Here is an 18,078-nt window from a genome sequence, read left to right as displayed (position 1 = left end):
AGTTATTTTGGAGAGGGAAGTTATGGGTTTAGGGCATTGGTCTGGTATACAAAGGGGATGTGGTGGTCGGGCAACAAAGACTTGCATTGCTTGGTCTATCTTTGGTCCATCTCCATAAGTGGCACCTCCTGTGATTGACAATTGTTGTAGACACGAGGGAAGTGTTTAGGGCTCAAGTGACCCATTTCAGCTACCGTGACATTAAAATCTGCTGCCTCTGCAACATTTGGCTCCTCCCTTTTGGTTCACCACATTACCATGAGTCTTTTGTCCTGTGTCATGCTAACCGTAAAGCATCCTGAGTCCATTCATGTGTTATTTTGCTTTTCATTCATGGAAGGGCTCACTGTGACGAATCGCACAGGGGAAGGGGATGTCGACTTCGCTCACCTTGGGGGAGGGGAGAGAAGGACCCAGCAGGGATCGGCTTTCTGGCACCACCACTTGCCCCAGGTCAGTCAGGGAACTGCATCAAGGGCAAATAGTTGCCGGAAAGGATTCCCTTATAGGTATGAGTTAATGAGGCGCTCACAGTGAGTTGGGATATATAGCACCAGTCCCGGCCATCACTGCCAGAGTTCCTCACTAAAACCGAACGTTTTGCTGCCAACAGTTCCTTGTTCGAAATAAGTCCCATCCATCAGCAGAAACCAACCAGGGTAGCGTATCATAACCAACGTGCGGACGTGAGGATTCGTGCATCGAGATAAAAGAGCAGCCCAAGATTAATTTTATATTTAATCGCCGAAAGGTGCACTAGAAATATACAGGCATATATTTACATAACAATATACAAGTATACAGTCAAGAGTGTAGTACAAGGATAGGGTATAGATAGGTTGCAATTACTGTGTTATGTAGCACAGGGAGGCGCTGATGGCTCACAGGTCCAAAACTTAGTTATGTGGTTCCCTTGGCTGCGTCAGGTAATGGACCTCCTGCCAGTAGAAGAACTAAGCTAAAAAATGAGGAGCTGTCTCTTATCTCCTAGGCTGTTCCCTCCCACACTCTGTGCCCACCCCATGGCTTGTGCAGTCTCTCTCCTCCCAACTCTGAGAGTATGGTTTTCCAGGCAGAACTGTGGATAGCCCATAACTTTCCGCCTGTAGCTCCACTGGGTTCTGCTGGATTTTATCTGTGCAGGAAAACCAAATACGGCAACTGTATTTAACTCCTGGCATCTATGCTTCATAATTCCATAACACAGGGGTCTACAGGTGGATGCCAGGCACAGGCGTGTGGGGGAAGGAATGCAGGTTTCAATAATGTGATTCAATACCTCAGAGCTTTGCTGTGACCTGTGGTGTGTGAGCTAGACAAAGGAAGCCAGCTGCCTGTAGCTGCAGGAGAGTTCACACCCTTGTGATAATTGGTGGGGACCAGAGCTTCAAAGGGCTTGTCCTTGGAGTTAATTAAAGAAAAACATTGATCCTGGGAAATAAATGCCAAGGAAGGGGGGTTGAGTGGCAAGTATTTTGGGGCCAAACTGTATCTTGATGGGGAAATCCATCAGAAATCAAAATGATATCATTTAGATATCATTTTCCCATATCTCACAACTGCCATAAATAAAGAGCAGGATATAATCATCATCCAAGAGCAGTTTCTCCCAATAATCCAGGAGCAATTTGGAGATGAACAAGGATTTTTTCGCAGCATATTGGAGACCCTTTCACAAGGCAAAAGTGATAGCTAAGTATCTCGATGAACAAAACATTGACATTTTGGGTTCATGGCCAAGAAACTCTGCAGATCTATATCCCATTTAGAACCTGTGGGTGGACAAACAAACACAGACATTATGATAACCTCCAAGCATTTATAAGACAAGAATGGACTGTGATCAGAAACTGATATCCAGCTGTCAGGGCGAAGGGCAGAACTTTTGCTAAAGGGACAATGAAGTAAATTCCAGGACCTGTAGAAGTGCAGCAGAGAGCAACACAATCGTCGTCCTGCACATGTGCTCCGTCCCTCACTGCAACCAGTTTTAAACATGTTTTTCTGAATAAAGACATAGGATTTTATAGGACCAGTGAGTGCCATTATTTTTGTCTTCTCATATGCAACAAAGGAAATATTGAGTCTTTGCATAAACTTGATGTATTTATCAATAGTTTAAAAACTTCTGAAATGTTTATAATTGTACTTCAGTAATCATCTGCCATAAAGATATAAAAACACTAATACAGCAAACTTTGTGGAAACCAAACTTTGTGTCAACATGCAAACTTTTGGCCAAGACTATAGAATAAACATAAGGTGGCTGATAAAAAAATATTTAGCCAAATTTTGTGCTAAGCGCCTCATGTGTCTTTCCTAAATTTCAAAAGCCATTACACTATTCACACTTCATATATTTCACATTGACATGCCTTAATGCAATTGAGTGCAACCATTTCCTCACTTTGATATGTAAGCTGTTTTTTGGTATGCACTTGTTCAGACTAGTTCTTGATGTGCCGTCAGATTTCTGTTATTTGATAAAAAAATATAATCAGTCACTAGTACCCTTCTTTAATAGTTATGTATTTATGCACAATCAGGTGGTTGATTTTTATTTTTGCTTCAATGAACCAGGATTAAAAAGTAAACTGTTGATAAAATGGTGCTGATTATAATAGCCCATCATTTTGTGTCTGTAGCACCATTGCAAATATATATGTGTCTGGATGGTTACAGACTACAAACTCTATGTAGTCTGATCATGTTGTTATACTTTCCGCTATTATTAAACCTTTCTTTCTGACAGTACATATGTTATCAAGAACTAGGTGTGTGCTTCATTTTTTCATTTTAGATACATTAAAGCAATAAAATCAAAGATAATTCTGGGTGTACTCATTCTCCTAAAAGATCCACATAAAGGCTGAGTTCACACGTGGCGTTTTTTTCGCGTTTCCGCGGCGGTTTTTACCGCGTGACTTTGCAGCGAAAAATAAGCATCCCATGCATTCCTATGGGATTCCACAATGCTGTGCTAATGCTGCGTTTTTTACCGCGGCGGAATTGCTTCACGGTAAAAAACGCAGCATGCTCATTAATTTCGCGGAATCGCAGCGATCCCGCACCCATAGGAATGCATTGTTCTGCTTACTTTCCGCATGTGGCTGTGCACACCATGCGAAAAGTAAGCAGAACATTTGCGGATGGTACCCATGGTCCGGAGGAGAGGAGACTGTCCTCCGGGCTTTGAGTACCATATCCCTGTAAAAAATAGAATTTAAAATAAAAAATATTGTTATTCTCACCTTCTGACATCCCACGCAGCCTTCCCGCCTCTCTCCACGCTCCCGGTCCCAGTAAGCCTTTGCGAGCGATGACGTCCGTTCTCGTGGGATCACAAAGTCTCGCGGTCATTCGCGCGACGTCATTGCAAATGACCGCGAGACGTCGCGATCCCACGAGAACGGACGTCATCGCGGTAATTGTCGCAAAGGATTACAGGGACCAGGAGCGTGGAGAGAGGCTGGAAGGCTGCGCGGGACGTCGGAAGGTGAGAATAACAATATTTTTTTTTATTATTATTATTTACATTCTATCTTTTACTATTGATGCTGCATAGGCGGCCTCAATAGTAAAAAGTTGGTCATACTCGTCAAACACTATGTTTGAGAAGTGTGACCAACCTGTCAATCATTTCTCTGAGCGATGCTACAGATCGCTTGGAAAACGCTAAGAATTCTGCAAGCTAATTACGCTTGCAAAATGCTAGTTTTTCCGCAGGAAAATCGCGAGAATTTAAAATGCGATTTTCCCACGGAATGGAATTCCGGAATTCTCGCGGTAATTTCCGCGAGAGTTCCGCTACGTGTGAACCCAGCCTAATAGTTGAACAATTCTGTTAGAGCAAGTCTACCACGGGAAACAAAAGAAAGTCTTATGTCAAGCAGGCCACAGCACAAAAGTAAAACTGTAAAGAAAAGTCATTTTGTCTTGGTTAGGAGAAAGAACACAGGAATACTTACACTTGAATGTCCAGAAGGATTCTCTTCTCTTCCTCGACGTGGATACCCCAGATACAATCCTGTCCTTTGCCATAAGCTTCCGGCCAGTTTGGTGACAGAACCACTCCAGCTGAGTCTGTGATCTCCCCACTGCAGACAGCTAATATAATAAATTAAAGAATCAGATATCTACCTCTGTCCTCTGATATGATGGTCAGTACCCAATGTGATGAGATACTACATACCATTGATGATTGCAGTACCATATATTATTTTTTTGTATGACAACTAAAAACTATAACATCCATAATTGCTTTTAAATAATTTTTACATTCTAGTGAAAGTATCGTCTACATCTTAATGTAGTTGTTACCTCTGCAAGCTGGTTCTGTCTCATTCCACTGAGGATCTCCAGAATCTTGGCACTCAATGATAGTTGATCCTTGCTCGAGCGTATATCCAGGATCACAGGTGAACTCCACCACAGTGCCAACAGCAAAGGTAGGATCACTACTTGTGAAGTTGCCATATTTTACAAAAGGTTCATAACAGTGCCCTTGCTCGTAGGCTGCAGAGGTGATAAAAAAAAAATGAATTTCATTGTTTTATCTTTATATATTTCTATATGGAACAATTACAGTGTTTACAATATAGCTATATATGTCTGAATACAACTCAGTGAACGCTTTTTCATTTACAACTGGATTACAAGTTACTCTTAAACTTTTATTTAAAGGGAACCTGTCACCAGTTTTGGCCAATATGAAGTAATGCCACCACCTTTCAGGGCTGATATACAGCACTCTATAATGCTGTATATATGCCCCCAACCCAACCCGTAAGAGAAGAAAACATATAATATAACATCACCTTCATTTTGGAAGGTTTGGTAAAGCACCGAAGGCAGAGGTGTAACTTGGTTTTACGTCACCCTGTGCAAATACTCAGTTTGCTTCCATAATACTATATCTGGCCAAAGTAGAATTACTTCTTGAAGCCATCTGCTATCCATCATTTGTGACACAGTCCCTGCTAAGTCTACTTCTAGCTCTATCTCTGACCCGGTATGTGTAAAGTGCAACGTGGCGCTGGTCATCTTCTACACCCAGGCACGTTACATGAAGACTGGAGTACTGGCTGGGTGTGTGGACTTTAGCTATAGGGGTGCTACGCCCTTGCAGATTGCATGATGCCGGTGATTTTGGCTGACCAGGACTAGTTGTTATAGAGTTCAATGAGGGAGACCACTACTCAGAATTAAACAGTCTTTTACTGATCAATAATGTAGGGAGAAGTATGTACATTGGATAGCGGGTGGAAAACTTTGTGGATGTTTCTCTTAGAACATATGACATTTTCATACACATTCCGTTCAGTCTTGAGCTCTCTCCTCTCTCTCTGTCCGTTATCCTCTCTCTCTAGCTACACCACCACCCAGCACAGCACTTCATGAGGTTCCTTAGCCTCCAATAACAGCACCACTAACCTGTAAGAAAGAGTCCTATTGTTCAACCCATGGTTCCATGTCCTTTTTCCCTTAGGGAAGCTACCTTTTGCTGCTTTAGTCGTTAATTAACTTCTCTGCTTGCCGACGCTTTGAAACTACCGCTGCTCCATCATTTTACTGTCAGATAACTCTGCACTGTGCAGCTAGGTTTCCTGCTCCAGGCCTTGTCTCCAGAGAATCAATCACTCCTACTAAAACTTTTCCTTGTCTCCACTATGGATCACGCTATCTGTTGCCTCGGTCTCTGCTCACTTTAGTGACACCCAATTTATATGACTCTGCTGACTAATCAGACCAAAGGTCTGCTCTAGTTGCAAGCTAAGGCCTATCTGACTTCCTAACAGGAAACTTTCTCTGTCCCTTCACTTTATCCCCTCCCAGTCTGGGCTAGTCCAAGCTATTATCTTTATCTGTCCCTATGAACTATCTGTGCCTGGGCTAAACACAACTTATCACTGTCATGATCCAGGATGGGGTTTGTCTTTGGCCTGTCCTGGTCAGACAGGGGTTAATTGTTTCTGCCTCTCTCTGGCAGAGGGCGGCTATTTAATGCTCACTCAACCTAGGTCCGGTGTCAGTTATGCTCCTGCCCTCGGCTGAGTTAGTTGACCTTGTGCGTACGTGTGCCTTGTGCCTGATAACTTGTTGCTTGTTTGGTTTTGATCCGGTTCTGTCCCTGTTACGAGTTCTGCCTTTCCCTCTTGTACTGCGCTATCTCTCTGTGTATGACCCTCTGCCTGTGACCTGACTATTCTCTGCTCGTCCCTCTGGTAACGCACAGCCCTCTCTGTGTACGACCCTCGCTTGTCTGACCTTCGTTTTCCTCTCCTCTACAACAGTTGTCCTGCAGTAGGTACATTACATCATCTGCAGCAGTAGGACGCTAAGCCCCGCCCCCTGTAGTCACATTATCGTAGGTTCTGGGACTCCTTACTACTTTCAGTGCCGCAGGTCCTGTCTGCTTGAACCATCACTACAGTGTTGGACCCCGTGCTCTCCCATAGTGTGGGTAAGTCACCCTGCTCTGCATGGCAGTTTGCCAACGCTGACAGGGTCCTGACATTGGAGTCCTGACAATCACTATCAGAACAGATTACTAATCATCCAAACATCTTAACACATTGCAACAATATACAAGTCTTATAGGGGGAACATGGGCGACTTATTTTCTCATGAAATATATACTCTTCTAGACATAAAAGGTATGGACACCTTTGGCGATTGTTTGTTGTAGCTTAAATGCATGTATTTTTAGCTAAAAATAGTTTTTGCAACTTGGCGTCATTGACAAAAGTGTACCATTTAGCTTTTACATACCTTTTTGTATCCGTGTGCATTGTTGGCTAGAATGAGTTAACTGTGAACTTATAAATAAACTTGTTCGGTAACGTTTTGATCTGTTTTTTTTTCTGAGCTCCTTTCAGCTGATTTATGTCCACATCAAGTTCAGCTCAACACTGATGTGGTCTGTAGTCATAAATACGTATACCGAGAAAAGCTCAGAAAAAGTTAGCTAAAAGAATTACAAATTCCCCATCAGAACAAACACACTGTCAGATTCTCAGAAAACTCATGCTGTAGACAGCACAATACAAAAGTTATAAAAGGCAAACAATGCAGACCAAAATGCATGCATTTTAAGAAGCACTCCCATTAAAAGTTTTTATCCTCTTAATATATTGCAATCATCATATTATATAGCACTGTGTACTTACAATTGCTCATTTTGCATTTCTACCCAGCTAATTCTTCTCTTTTCTCTATTTTATATAGAAACAGAATGTCTCTTGTCCCTGCATTTATCATTCTCCTCTTCAGCAGCTGACCCAGCTGTTTCCTCCTCCACCCACCAGGGAGTTTTTTAGTGACTCATGATTCATACAGGGAAAATTGACCTCCTGTTTCTACAAAAAAACTTATAAGGACTCAGCTAGTCTGTTTTTAATGATGCAATGTCATAGACCTAATGGAAAAGAGAAGAATTAACTGAGTAGAAAAGCAAAATGAGCAATTGTAAGTACACAGTGCCATAGGATCCATGGATAGACATGTTGATAGGAGTTCTTCTTTTGGTAAAAAAAGGTACCATATCCTTTAATACTAATTATGTATGTGCTTATTTGCAGATAGCTTTGGATGAGTTGTCTGGATGACATGTGGATTTGTAACAGAGATAAAGTATTTGGTCAATATGCATAACACACTTTCAGTTATTTGTAGCACTACTCTCTGGAAACTGAAATTACAAGTAGAACCAAAAAGTCTGAGGGAACAAGTCCCTGGACACCAATACTAAGTAGCATTACCTTGATAGCGAAGTGCCACACCAGTAGAGCTGCCACTGCTATCAGTTGTTAGCTCTATAAAAAAGTGCTGGGCCGTACTGAGCAAACCTTCAATCGGGAGATATTCCACCTCGTAGGAGTCATACACTGGTGGGGAGTCAATGGTATTTCCATCGCGGATGATGAGCCTGCAGAGAAAATGAGAAGTATTGTCAAACTATCTATCTGTATTGTCAAGTCAAACACGAGGAAACATCACACACTGTACAAGAATGAAGTAAAGAAGAAATGTAACTTTAATTCTAACTTTTTGCCAATTAGAACATTATTTCATGTAGGATAACGGTGTTCAAACTATTGATCCAACCCTCTTGTGGGCAGCAGTCTGGATTTTTCTGAGATGTATGTCCAGACTACTGTGTTTTAAAAATATTGATTTTGAGCTCTGTCTCGTTTTCTTGTAAAGTAATCTCAATTCGATCTTCTGTTGGGTATTGAGGTACGGGCAAACACTTACACAATTGGTATATATTTCTTTACAGTTGAAATAAATTGCATCTGATGAGCCTGTGTGCCATAGCTACCACCAACTTTCACATACAATTTCCAGATAGAAGTTGCAGACAATTTACTGCTAATACATCTGAGCTAAGATTGTAAGTGTTATACTCACCGGGATCATTGGTCAATAATTGTTAATAATATGTTTGGGATGTTCTTCGAATTAAATTAGAACTATTTGTTTTCCCCAATAAGTAACATCTAGGAAATGTGGATGGATAAAACATTGTTGGTAACTATAAGTTTACCTGTCATCATCCTCCGCTAGGGAGACTTTCTCAAAGTGCAGGTGAAGGCGTTGTGCAGAAGGAGCCTCTAGGACCCAATGGCAGGTCAGGTTATTACTGTAGTTTCCTGGGAAATTGGGTGACACCAGACGTCCAGTAGTGATATTTCTTATGAGACCTCCACAGGCAGCTAGACAGAAGATTTAAAGGTTGAGAAATAAAAAATGTGCATGGTAGAGCCTCTACTATTCATGACACGCTATTCACTTGTGTTTACCTAGTTGCCACCATGTGATCATGCATAGAGGTAGCTAGAGTGGCTCTTGTCAAGACTGGGAAATTTCAATCAACACACAGAGCTTCGGCCACTAAGACATAATGCATGGCTGTATGACATTTGATGGGGAATTCTTATTGTAGAAATGTATAGCATATTCACAGGCCAGCAGGATATTTCCATATATTAAAGAGGCATGGACTCATGGGACATGGATGTACTGTGTAATCACCCCACATGGGTTTTTACCTATATTGTCACATTCCTACCTGCATTTAAATATTTATGTAACTTGATTTTTGTGTGATGCATCAGCACTAAATAATCTAAGTTGGTGAAGAGAAGTGAGAAAAATATAGGCATAAATTAAATTTATGGGATCAAATAACTAAAAATTGGCATGTGCACATGCATTCACCCTTTTTGCAATGAAGACCCTAAAAATTTCTGGTGCAACAATTTCCGTCATGAAATACATGCTTAGTGAACTGAAGTCACCCTGTATGCAATCTAAGTGTCACATGGTCTGTCAGTATATACACACCTTTCCTGAAAGGCCAGAGAGGCAGCAACACCACTAAGCAAGAGACACCACTAACCAAACAACACCATGAAGACCAAGGAGCTCTCCAAACAAGTCAGGGACAAAGTCATTGCCAAGTACAAGTCAGGGTTGGGTTATAAAAAATATCAAATCAATTATCACCACATGGAGAGAACATGGTACCACAACAGACCTGCAAAGAGAAAGCCGTCCACCAAAACTCTCAGTCTGGGAAAGGAGGGCATTAATCAGATAAGCAGCACAGTGAACAAAGGTAACCATGAAGGAGCTGCATAGTTCTCAAGCAGGCACTGGAGTATATGTCCAATAAACCACACTAAGCCGTGCACCCCATAGAAGTGGCGTTTATGGAGGAGAAGGCAGAAAAAGCCTTTACTTCCACACAAAAATTATAAGGCTAGTTTAGAATTTTTCAAAAGACAAAACTTATGTATGGAGGAAGGTGCTGCGGTCAGATGAGACCAAAATTTAACTTTTTGTCCACCAAGGTAAATGCTATGTCTGGCGACAAAACAACACAGCTCATCACTCCAAGAACACCATCCTCACAGTAAAACATGATGGTGGCGGTATCATGCTGTGGGGATGTTTTTCAGCAGAAGTGACAGGGAAAATGGTACGAAATACAGGAATATTCAAAAACTGTTTCACTCTGTCAGTAATTTGAGACTGGCATGGAGGTTCACCTATCAACAAGACAATGACCCAAATCATACTGCTAAAGCAACCCTTAAATGGTTTAAGGGGAAACATGTAAATATTTTGACGTGGCCTAGTCAATGCCCAGACCTTAATCCAATTGGAAATCTGTGGTCAGACTTAAAGGATGCTGTTCACCAGAGGAAACCATCTAACTCAGGGTTCCCCAGCTCCAGTCCTCAAGGCCCATCAACAGACCATGTTTTCAGGATTTCCTTTGTATTGCACAGGTGAAGCAATTATCACCTGAGCAATACTAAGGAAATCCTGAAAACATGATCTGTTGGTGGGCCTTGAGGACTAGAGTTGGGGAACCGTGATCTAACTTGATGAAGCTGGAGCAGTTTTGCCTTGAGGAATGGGCAAAAATCCCAGTGGCAAGATGTGGAAATCTCATAGAGACTTATCCAAAGCGACTTGCAGCTGTAATTGCAGTAAAGAGGCTGTACAAGGTACTGAATTTAGGGGGGTGAATAGTTCAGCATACAGAAGTTTTCAGTTATTTTGTCCTATTTGCTGTGTGCTTCACAAAAAAATAGCAGACCAATTGTTCACAGTTGTAGGCATGTTTTTTACATGAACTGACATAAACACTAAAAAAAAATTGAAATTGTAGTTTGTGAGGCAGCAAAACACTAAAAATGCCAAAGGGGATGGTAGGTGAATATTTTGGCAAGCCACTGTTATTCTACTATTCCAAAGACATACTGATAGGGAATCTAGATTGTGAGCCCCATTGGGGACAGCGATGATAATGTGTGCAAACTGTAAAGTTCTGCGGAATATGTTAGCGCTATATAAAAATAAAGATTATTATTATTACTACCACTATACAAAGTGGTAGTGTGCCTTCATCTGTAATATGCAGTTTAGTTCTGTGCACCAAATCATAGAACTATCCTGGAGTTAGAAAAAGTACAAATAAGACACACAAATCTGATAAGGGGCATGTAGCATCCAAAGATATGTGGAGAGATTAAAATAATTAGGGAACCTTTATGATGATTCATGCTTCCCAAACCATGGACAGCATAAGGCTATGTGCCCACGTTGCAGAAATGCTGCGGAATTCGCATGCGTTTTCCCACAAAATACATGCGTTATGCAAGAGTTTTTAGATTGCGGAATTAAAGCGCTTTTCCAAGCGATTTGAAGCATCGCTTGGAAAAGTGATTGACAGGTTGGTCACATTTGTCAAGCATAGTACTTGACAACAGTGACAAACTGTTTACTATTGATGCTGCCTATGCAGCATCAATAGTAAAAGATAGAATGTTAAAAATAATAAAAAAAATAATAAATATGGATCTACTCACCTTCTGTCGGCCCCCAATCTCCTCAGCGGAGCTCCCAGTCCTTAGCGGCGCTGCCGGCAAGTTCCGTTCCCAGGAGTGCTTTGCAAGAATGACCTACAGTTGTGGCCAAAAGTATTGACACCCCTGCAATTCTGTCAGATAATACTCAGTTTCTTCCTGAAAATGATTGCAAACACATATTCTTTGGTATTATTATCTTCATTTAATTTGTCTTAAATGAAAAAACACAAACGAGAATGAAGAAAAAAGCAAAACATTGATCATTTCACACAAAACTCTAAAATGGGCCAGACAAAAGTATTGGCACCCTCAGCCTAATACTTGGTTGCACAACCTTTAGCCAAAATAACTGCGACCAACCGCTTCCGGTAAATCAATGAGTTTCTTACAATGCTCTGCTGGAATTTTAGACCATTCTTCTTTGGCAAACTGCTCCAAGTCCCTGATATTTGAAGGGTGCCTTCTCCAAACTGCCATTTTTAGATCTCTCCACAGGTTTTCTATGGGATTCAGGTCTGGACTCATTGCTGGCCACCTTAGAAATCTCCAGTGCTTTCTCTCAAACCATTTTCTAGTGCTTTTTGAAGTGTGTTTTGGTCATTGTCCTGCTGGAAGACCCATGACCTCTGAGGGAGACCCAGCTTTCTCACACTGGGCCCTACATTATGCTGCAAAATTTGTTGGTAGTCTTCAGATTTCATAATGCCATGCACACGGTCAAGCAGTCCAGTGCCAGAGGCAGCAGAGCAACCCCAAAACATCAGGGAACCTTCGCCATGTTTGACTGTAGGGATCGTGTTCTTTTCTTTGAATGCCACTTTTTTTTCTCCTGTAAACTCTATGTTGATGCCTTTGCCCAAAAAGCTCTACTTTTGTCTCATCTGACCAGAGAACATTCTTCCAAAATGTTTTAGGCTTTTTCAGGTAAGTTTTGGCAAACTCCAGCCTGGCTTTTTTATGTCTCGGGGTAAGAAGTGGGATCTTCCTGGTCTCCTACCATACAGTTCCTTTTCATTCAGATGCCGACGGATAGTACGGGTTGACAATGTCGTACCCTCGGACTGCAGGGCAGCTTGAACTTGTTTGGATGTTAGTCAAGGTTCTTTATCCAACATCCGCACAATCTTGCGTTGAAATCTCGTCAATTTTTCTTTTCCGTCCACATCTAGGGAGGTTAGCCACAGTGCCATGGGCTTTAAACTTCTTGATGACACTGCTCACGGTAGACACAGGAACATTCAGGTCTTTGGAGATGGACTTGTAACCTTGAGATTGCTCATGCTTCCTCACAATTTGGTTTCTCAAGTCCTCAGACAGTTCTTTGGTCTTCTTTCTTTTCTCCATGCTCAATGTGGTACACACAAGGACACAGGACAGAGGTTGAGTCAACTTTAATCCATGTCAACTGGCTGCAAGTGTGATTTAGTTATTGCCAACACCTGTTAGGTGCCACAGGTAACTTACAGGTGCTGTTAATTACACAAATTAGAGAAGCATCACATGATTTTTCGAACAGTGCCAATACTTTTGTCCACCCTCTTTTTTATGTTTGGTGTGGAATTATATCCAATTTGGCTTTAGGACAATTCTTTTTGTGTTTTTTCATTTAAGACAAATTAAATGAAGATAATAATACCAAAGAATTTGTGTTTGCAATAATTTTCAGGAAGAAACTGAGTATTATCTGACAAAATTGCAGGGGTGTCAATACTTTTGGCCACAACTGTATGATGACGTAGCGGTCATGCAACCGCTACATTATCAAAGGTCATTTTGTCGCAAAGCACGCTTGGGAAGCAGCGCTGAAGACCGGGAGAACTCCAGGGGCTGATAGAGGGTGAGTATATACCTATTTTTTTATTTTAATTCTATTTTTAACAGGAATATGGTGCCCAGAGCATGGGGGAGAGTCTCCTCTCCTCCAGACCCTGGGTACCATCCACAAATGAAACGCTCACTTTACGCATAGTCACATGTGTAAAGTGAGTGTTTCAATGCAATCCTATGGCGGCGGGATTGCTGCGATTTCGCAAAATTATGGGACATGCTGCGGATTTTTCTGCAATGCAATTCTGCAGTGGAAAAATCCGCAGCATTGGCAGAGCAACTGTGGAATCCTATAGGATTGCATGGGATGCATTTTAACTAGCATTTTTTAAGCGTTTCCGCGACGGCATTACCGCTGCGGAAAAGCTTAAAAAACACAACGTGGGCACACAGCCTTAATCCTAGCATGACTGCAGCCAGGTATATATTAATGCTCTGGTGTTTCAAATAAAGTGTACTTTGAAGATCTGACAGGGGACCACCATAACCATAGACTAGATTAGTCTGGCGTTGCTCCCTCCTCTTTGCAGTGCCACTACAGATGATTAGTAGGTTTCTCCCTTGTGTGCACATAGGGAGAGACTCTTCAATCACCTGTAGCAGATCTGAGAAGAGTCAGCTGGGGACGATAGCCATAGATGAGACTGCTCTGGGCATGGTCCCCAGCTGGCTCTTGAAAGTATACTTTCCCAGAAACCGCAGAAGACCCCATTTTAGAGAAAAATATACTGGTACTTGACTGCAAATATGCCTGTGGTTTATGTGGCATAAATCACCTAACAGGTTCATTTTATAATTTGTCCTGAGAAGTAACATGTAAAGGATAAAATATTAACTTAAAAATACGCTGAAAATTTGTTTTATGAAAAAAAACCTTAGAAAGCAAAAGGGCATTTCCTCTTCTGTTTAGAGAAAAGAATGTTCAATCTCCAGAGGAGACAAGGCTTCTTCATCATGAGAACTACCAATCTGTGGCATAGACTACTGTAGGGGCTGGTCACGGCAGGAACCGTTGATGGTTTCAGGAAATACTTAGATTTTTTTTTAAATATCTCTATATATAAAAGTGAATGTATATATGTGTGTGTGTATCACCAACCAATCACGAAGCATCTTTCATTTCACCAGAGCTGTTTAAAAGAAGCTGAGCTGTGATTGGTTGCTATGAGCAACAGTTTTCCTTGCAACCAATCACTAAGCAAAGAAGCTGAGCTGTGATTGGTTGCTGTGAGAAATAGTTTTCTCACCCCACGACAACACCTCAGCAGACATTGCCATGGTGGGAGAAATCTAGCATCCCCGGAAACATAAGCTCCCAGCCATTGTCTGCCCCCAGAAAGGAGCAGAGAGCATAGGACAGAAATGAATCCCCCCCTCCCTGCCCATATACCATCACACATCCTCCATCCCATAGGCACATCTTCCCTCTTAAAGGGATCTCCGGTATGGAAGTTAGGGCAAATCCATCCAGCGCTTTCGTTTTGACCCCAGGCCTCTCTTAAAGGAATCCCAGGTATGGAAGTTATGATGTGGGATATTAGGGGTAGTAGTCCGATGGCTCTGTCTGATGGGATGATGTGGGATATTAGGGGTAGTAGTTCAGTGGCTCTGATGGGATGATGTGGGATATTAGGGGTAGTAGTCCGATGGCTCTGGCTGACGGGATGATTTGGGATATTAGGGGAAGCAGTCCGATGGCTCTGGCTGACGGGATGAAGTGGGATATTAGGTGGTAGTAGTACGGTGGCTCTGGCTGATGGGATGATGTGGGATATTAGGGGTAGTAGTCCAGTGGCTCTGACAAGATGATGTGGGATATTAGTGGTAGTAGTCCTGTGGCTCTGGCTGAAGGGATGATGTTGGATATTAGAGGTAGTAGTCCGATGGCTCTGGCTGACGGGATGATGTGGGATATTAGGGGGAGTAGTCCAGCAGCTGTGACCGGATGATGTGGAATATTAGGGGTAGTAGTCCAGTAGCTCTGATGGGATGATGTGGGATATTAGGGGTAGTAGTCCGGTGGCTGTGAAGGGATGGTGTGGGATATTAGGGGTAGTAGTCCGGCGGCTGTGACAGGATGATGTGGGATATTAGGGGTAGTAGTCCCGTGGCTCTGTTCGGATGATGTGGGATATTAGGGGTAGTAGTCCGGTGGCTCTGACTGAAGGGTTGATGTTGGATATTAGTGGCATTAGTCCTGTGGCTCTGGCTGAAGGGATGATGTTGGATATTAGGGGTAGTAGTCTGATGGCTCTGGCTGACGGGATGATGTGGGATATTAGGGGGAGTAGTCCGGTGGCTCTGGCTGACGGGATGATGTGGGATATTAGGAGTAGTAGTCCGGTGGCTGTGAAGGGATGATGTGGGATATTAGGGGTAGTAGCCCGGCGGCTGTGAAAGGATGATGTGGGATATTAGGGGTAGTAGTCCGGTGGCTCTGACGGGATGATGTGGGATATTAGGAGTAGTAGTCCGGTGGCTGTGAAGGGATGATGTGGGATATTAGGGGTAGTAGCCCGGCGGCTGTGAAAGGATGATGTGGGATATTAGGGGTAGTAGTCCGGTGGCTCTGACGGGATGATGTGGGATATTAGGAGTAGTAGTCCGGTGGCTGTGAAGGGATGATGTGGGATATTAGGGGTAGTAGCCCGGCGGCTGTGAAAGGATGATGTGGGATATTAGGGGTAGTAGTTCGGTGGCTCTGGCTGAAGGGATGACGTGGGATATTATAGTAAATGTGGCTATGCGGAGTGGGCGGGGCTGTACACTCAGCTTTATATATACAGTCATATGTTAAAGTTTGGGCACCCCTATTAATGTTAACCTTTTTTCTTTATAACAATTTTGGTTTTTGCAACAGCTAATTCAGTTTCATATATCTAATAACTGATGGACTCAGTTATATTTCTGGATTCAAATGAGGTTTATTGTACTAACAGAAAATGTGCAATCTGCATTTAAACAAAATTTGACCGGTGCAAAAGTATGGGCACCTCAACATAAAAGTGACATAAATATTTCGTAGATCCTCCTTTTGCAAAAATAACAGCTTCTAGTCGTTTCCTGTAGCTATTAATGAGTTCCTGGATCCTGGATGAAGGTATTTGTGACCATTCCTGTTTACAAAACAATTCCAGTTCAGTTAAGTTTGATGGTCGCCGAGCATGGACAGCCCGCTTCAAATCATCCCACAGATGTTCAATGATATTCTGGTCTGGGGACTGGGATGGCCATTCCAGAACATTGTAATTGTTCCTCTGCATGAATGCCTGAGTAGACTTGGAGCGGTGTTTTGGATCATTGTCTTGCTGAAATATCCATCCCCTGCGTAACTTCAACTTCGTCACTGGTTCTTGCACATTATTGTCAAGAATCTGCTGATACTGAGTTGAATCCATGCGACCCTCAACTTTAACAAGATTCCCGGTGCCGGCATTGGCCACACAGCCCCAAAGCATGATGGAACCTCCACCAAATTTTACTATGGGTAGCAAGTGTTGTTCTTGGAATGCTGTGCTTTTTAGCCTCCATGCATAACGCCTTTTTGTATGGCCAAACAACTCAATCTTTGTATCATCAGTCCACAGGACCTTCTTCCAAAATGTAACTGGCTTGTCCAAATGTGCTTTTGCATACCTCTGGCGACTCTGTTTGTGGCGTGCTTGCAGAAACGGCTTCTTTCACATCACTCTCCCATACAGCTTCTCCTTGTGCAAAGTGCGCTGTATTGTTGACCGATGCACAGTGACACCATCTGCAGCAAGATGATGCTGCAGGTCTTTGGAGGTGGTCTGTGGATTGTCCTTGACTGTTCTCACCATTCTTCTTCTCTGCCTTTCTGATATTTTTCTTGGCCTGCCACTTCTGGGCTTAACAAGAACTGTACATGTGTTCATCCATTTCCTATGTTCCTCACAGTGGAAACTGACAGGCTAAATCTCTGAGACAACTTTTTGTATCCTTCCCCTGAAAAGCTATGTTGAATAATCTTTGTTTTCAGATCATTTGAGAGTTGTTTTGAGGAGCCCATGATGCGACTCTTCATAGGAGAATCAAATAGGAGAACTACTTGCAAGTGGCCACCTTAAATACCTTTTCTCATGATTTGATACACCTGGCTATGAAGTTCAAAGCTCAATGAGGTTACAAAACCAATTTAGTGCTTCAGGAAGTCAGTAAAAAGTAGTTAGGAGTGTTCAAATCAAGAAAATGATAAGGGTGCCCATACTTTTGCACTGGTCAAATTTTGTTTAAATGCAGATTGCACATTTTCTGTTAGTACAATAAACCTCATTTGAATCCAGAAATATAACTGAGTCCATCAGTTATTAGATATATGAAACTGAAATAGCTGTTGCAAAAACCAAAATTGCTATAAAGAAAAAAGGTTAACATCACTCTAGTTACGCTACTGTATCCTGTTTAGAAACTTGTACTAAGCAAGCGGCAGAAAAGTGTTTTATTTTTTTCTATTTCATTACAGTGTGTTGCAGACTACTAATTAGCAACTAAATGGATTATACAAGAGCTACATGAGAACAGCTGCGTGATGTCTTCAAGGTAGGAAGGTGAAGTTGCGGTAGTAAACAATAAATATAGTGGTGTAGGTCATGTTGAGTGGGTTTAACCATATGTTTCTGATGGTAGAGACTAGTTGTAGAGCTATAAATGCATATATTATAAAATCTATTTAATGGAATGAATTACCAATGTTATTGCCAAGCTATTTAGCAAACATCGTAAAATGCATCATGTCATGATGGATAATAAATGACTGTACAAAGTTTCGCATGATGCTGCTACAAATAATCACTTTTCCATATAGTGGTTGTCCCAAGAGCATTATTCAAAACTCCATAGATCATGT

At 42.1% G+C, this 18,078-nt stretch overlaps 1 protein-coding gene across 2 annotated transcripts in view; it reads right to left on the bottom strand.

The window, feature by feature from the left end:
* Nucleotides 1-18,078, bottom strand: part of SEZ6 (seizure related 6 homolog) — an 879,252-nt gene that overhangs the window by 83,281 nt on the left and 777,893 nt on the right. For both annotated transcript variants that reach the window (XM_073565484.1, XM_073565485.1), the window contains exons 6-9: nt 8,549-8,717; nt 7,761-7,927; nt 4,321-4,515; nt 3,969-4,107 (exon numbers count right to left, since the gene is read on the bottom strand). In XM_073565484.1, coding sequence (XP_073421585.1) covers nt 3,969-4,107; nt 4,321-4,515; nt 7,761-7,927; nt 8,549-8,717 — 670 coding nt within the window. The remainder of the gene's footprint in view (nt 1-3,968; nt 4,108-4,320; nt 4,516-7,760; nt 7,928-8,548; nt 8,718-18,078) is intronic.

Source organism: Dendrobates tinctorius, unplaced genomic scaffold, assembly GCF_039654945.1.
Source record: "Dendrobates tinctorius isolate UK_male_01 unplaced genomic scaffold, ASM3965494v1 ptg000016l, whole genome shotgun sequence".
NCBI lineage: Eukaryota > Metazoa > Chordata > Amphibia > Anura > Dendrobatidae > Dendrobates > Dendrobates tinctorius.
Note: the sequence above shows the minus strand (reverse complement) of the source record. Positions and strands in the feature narration are given on the sequence as shown.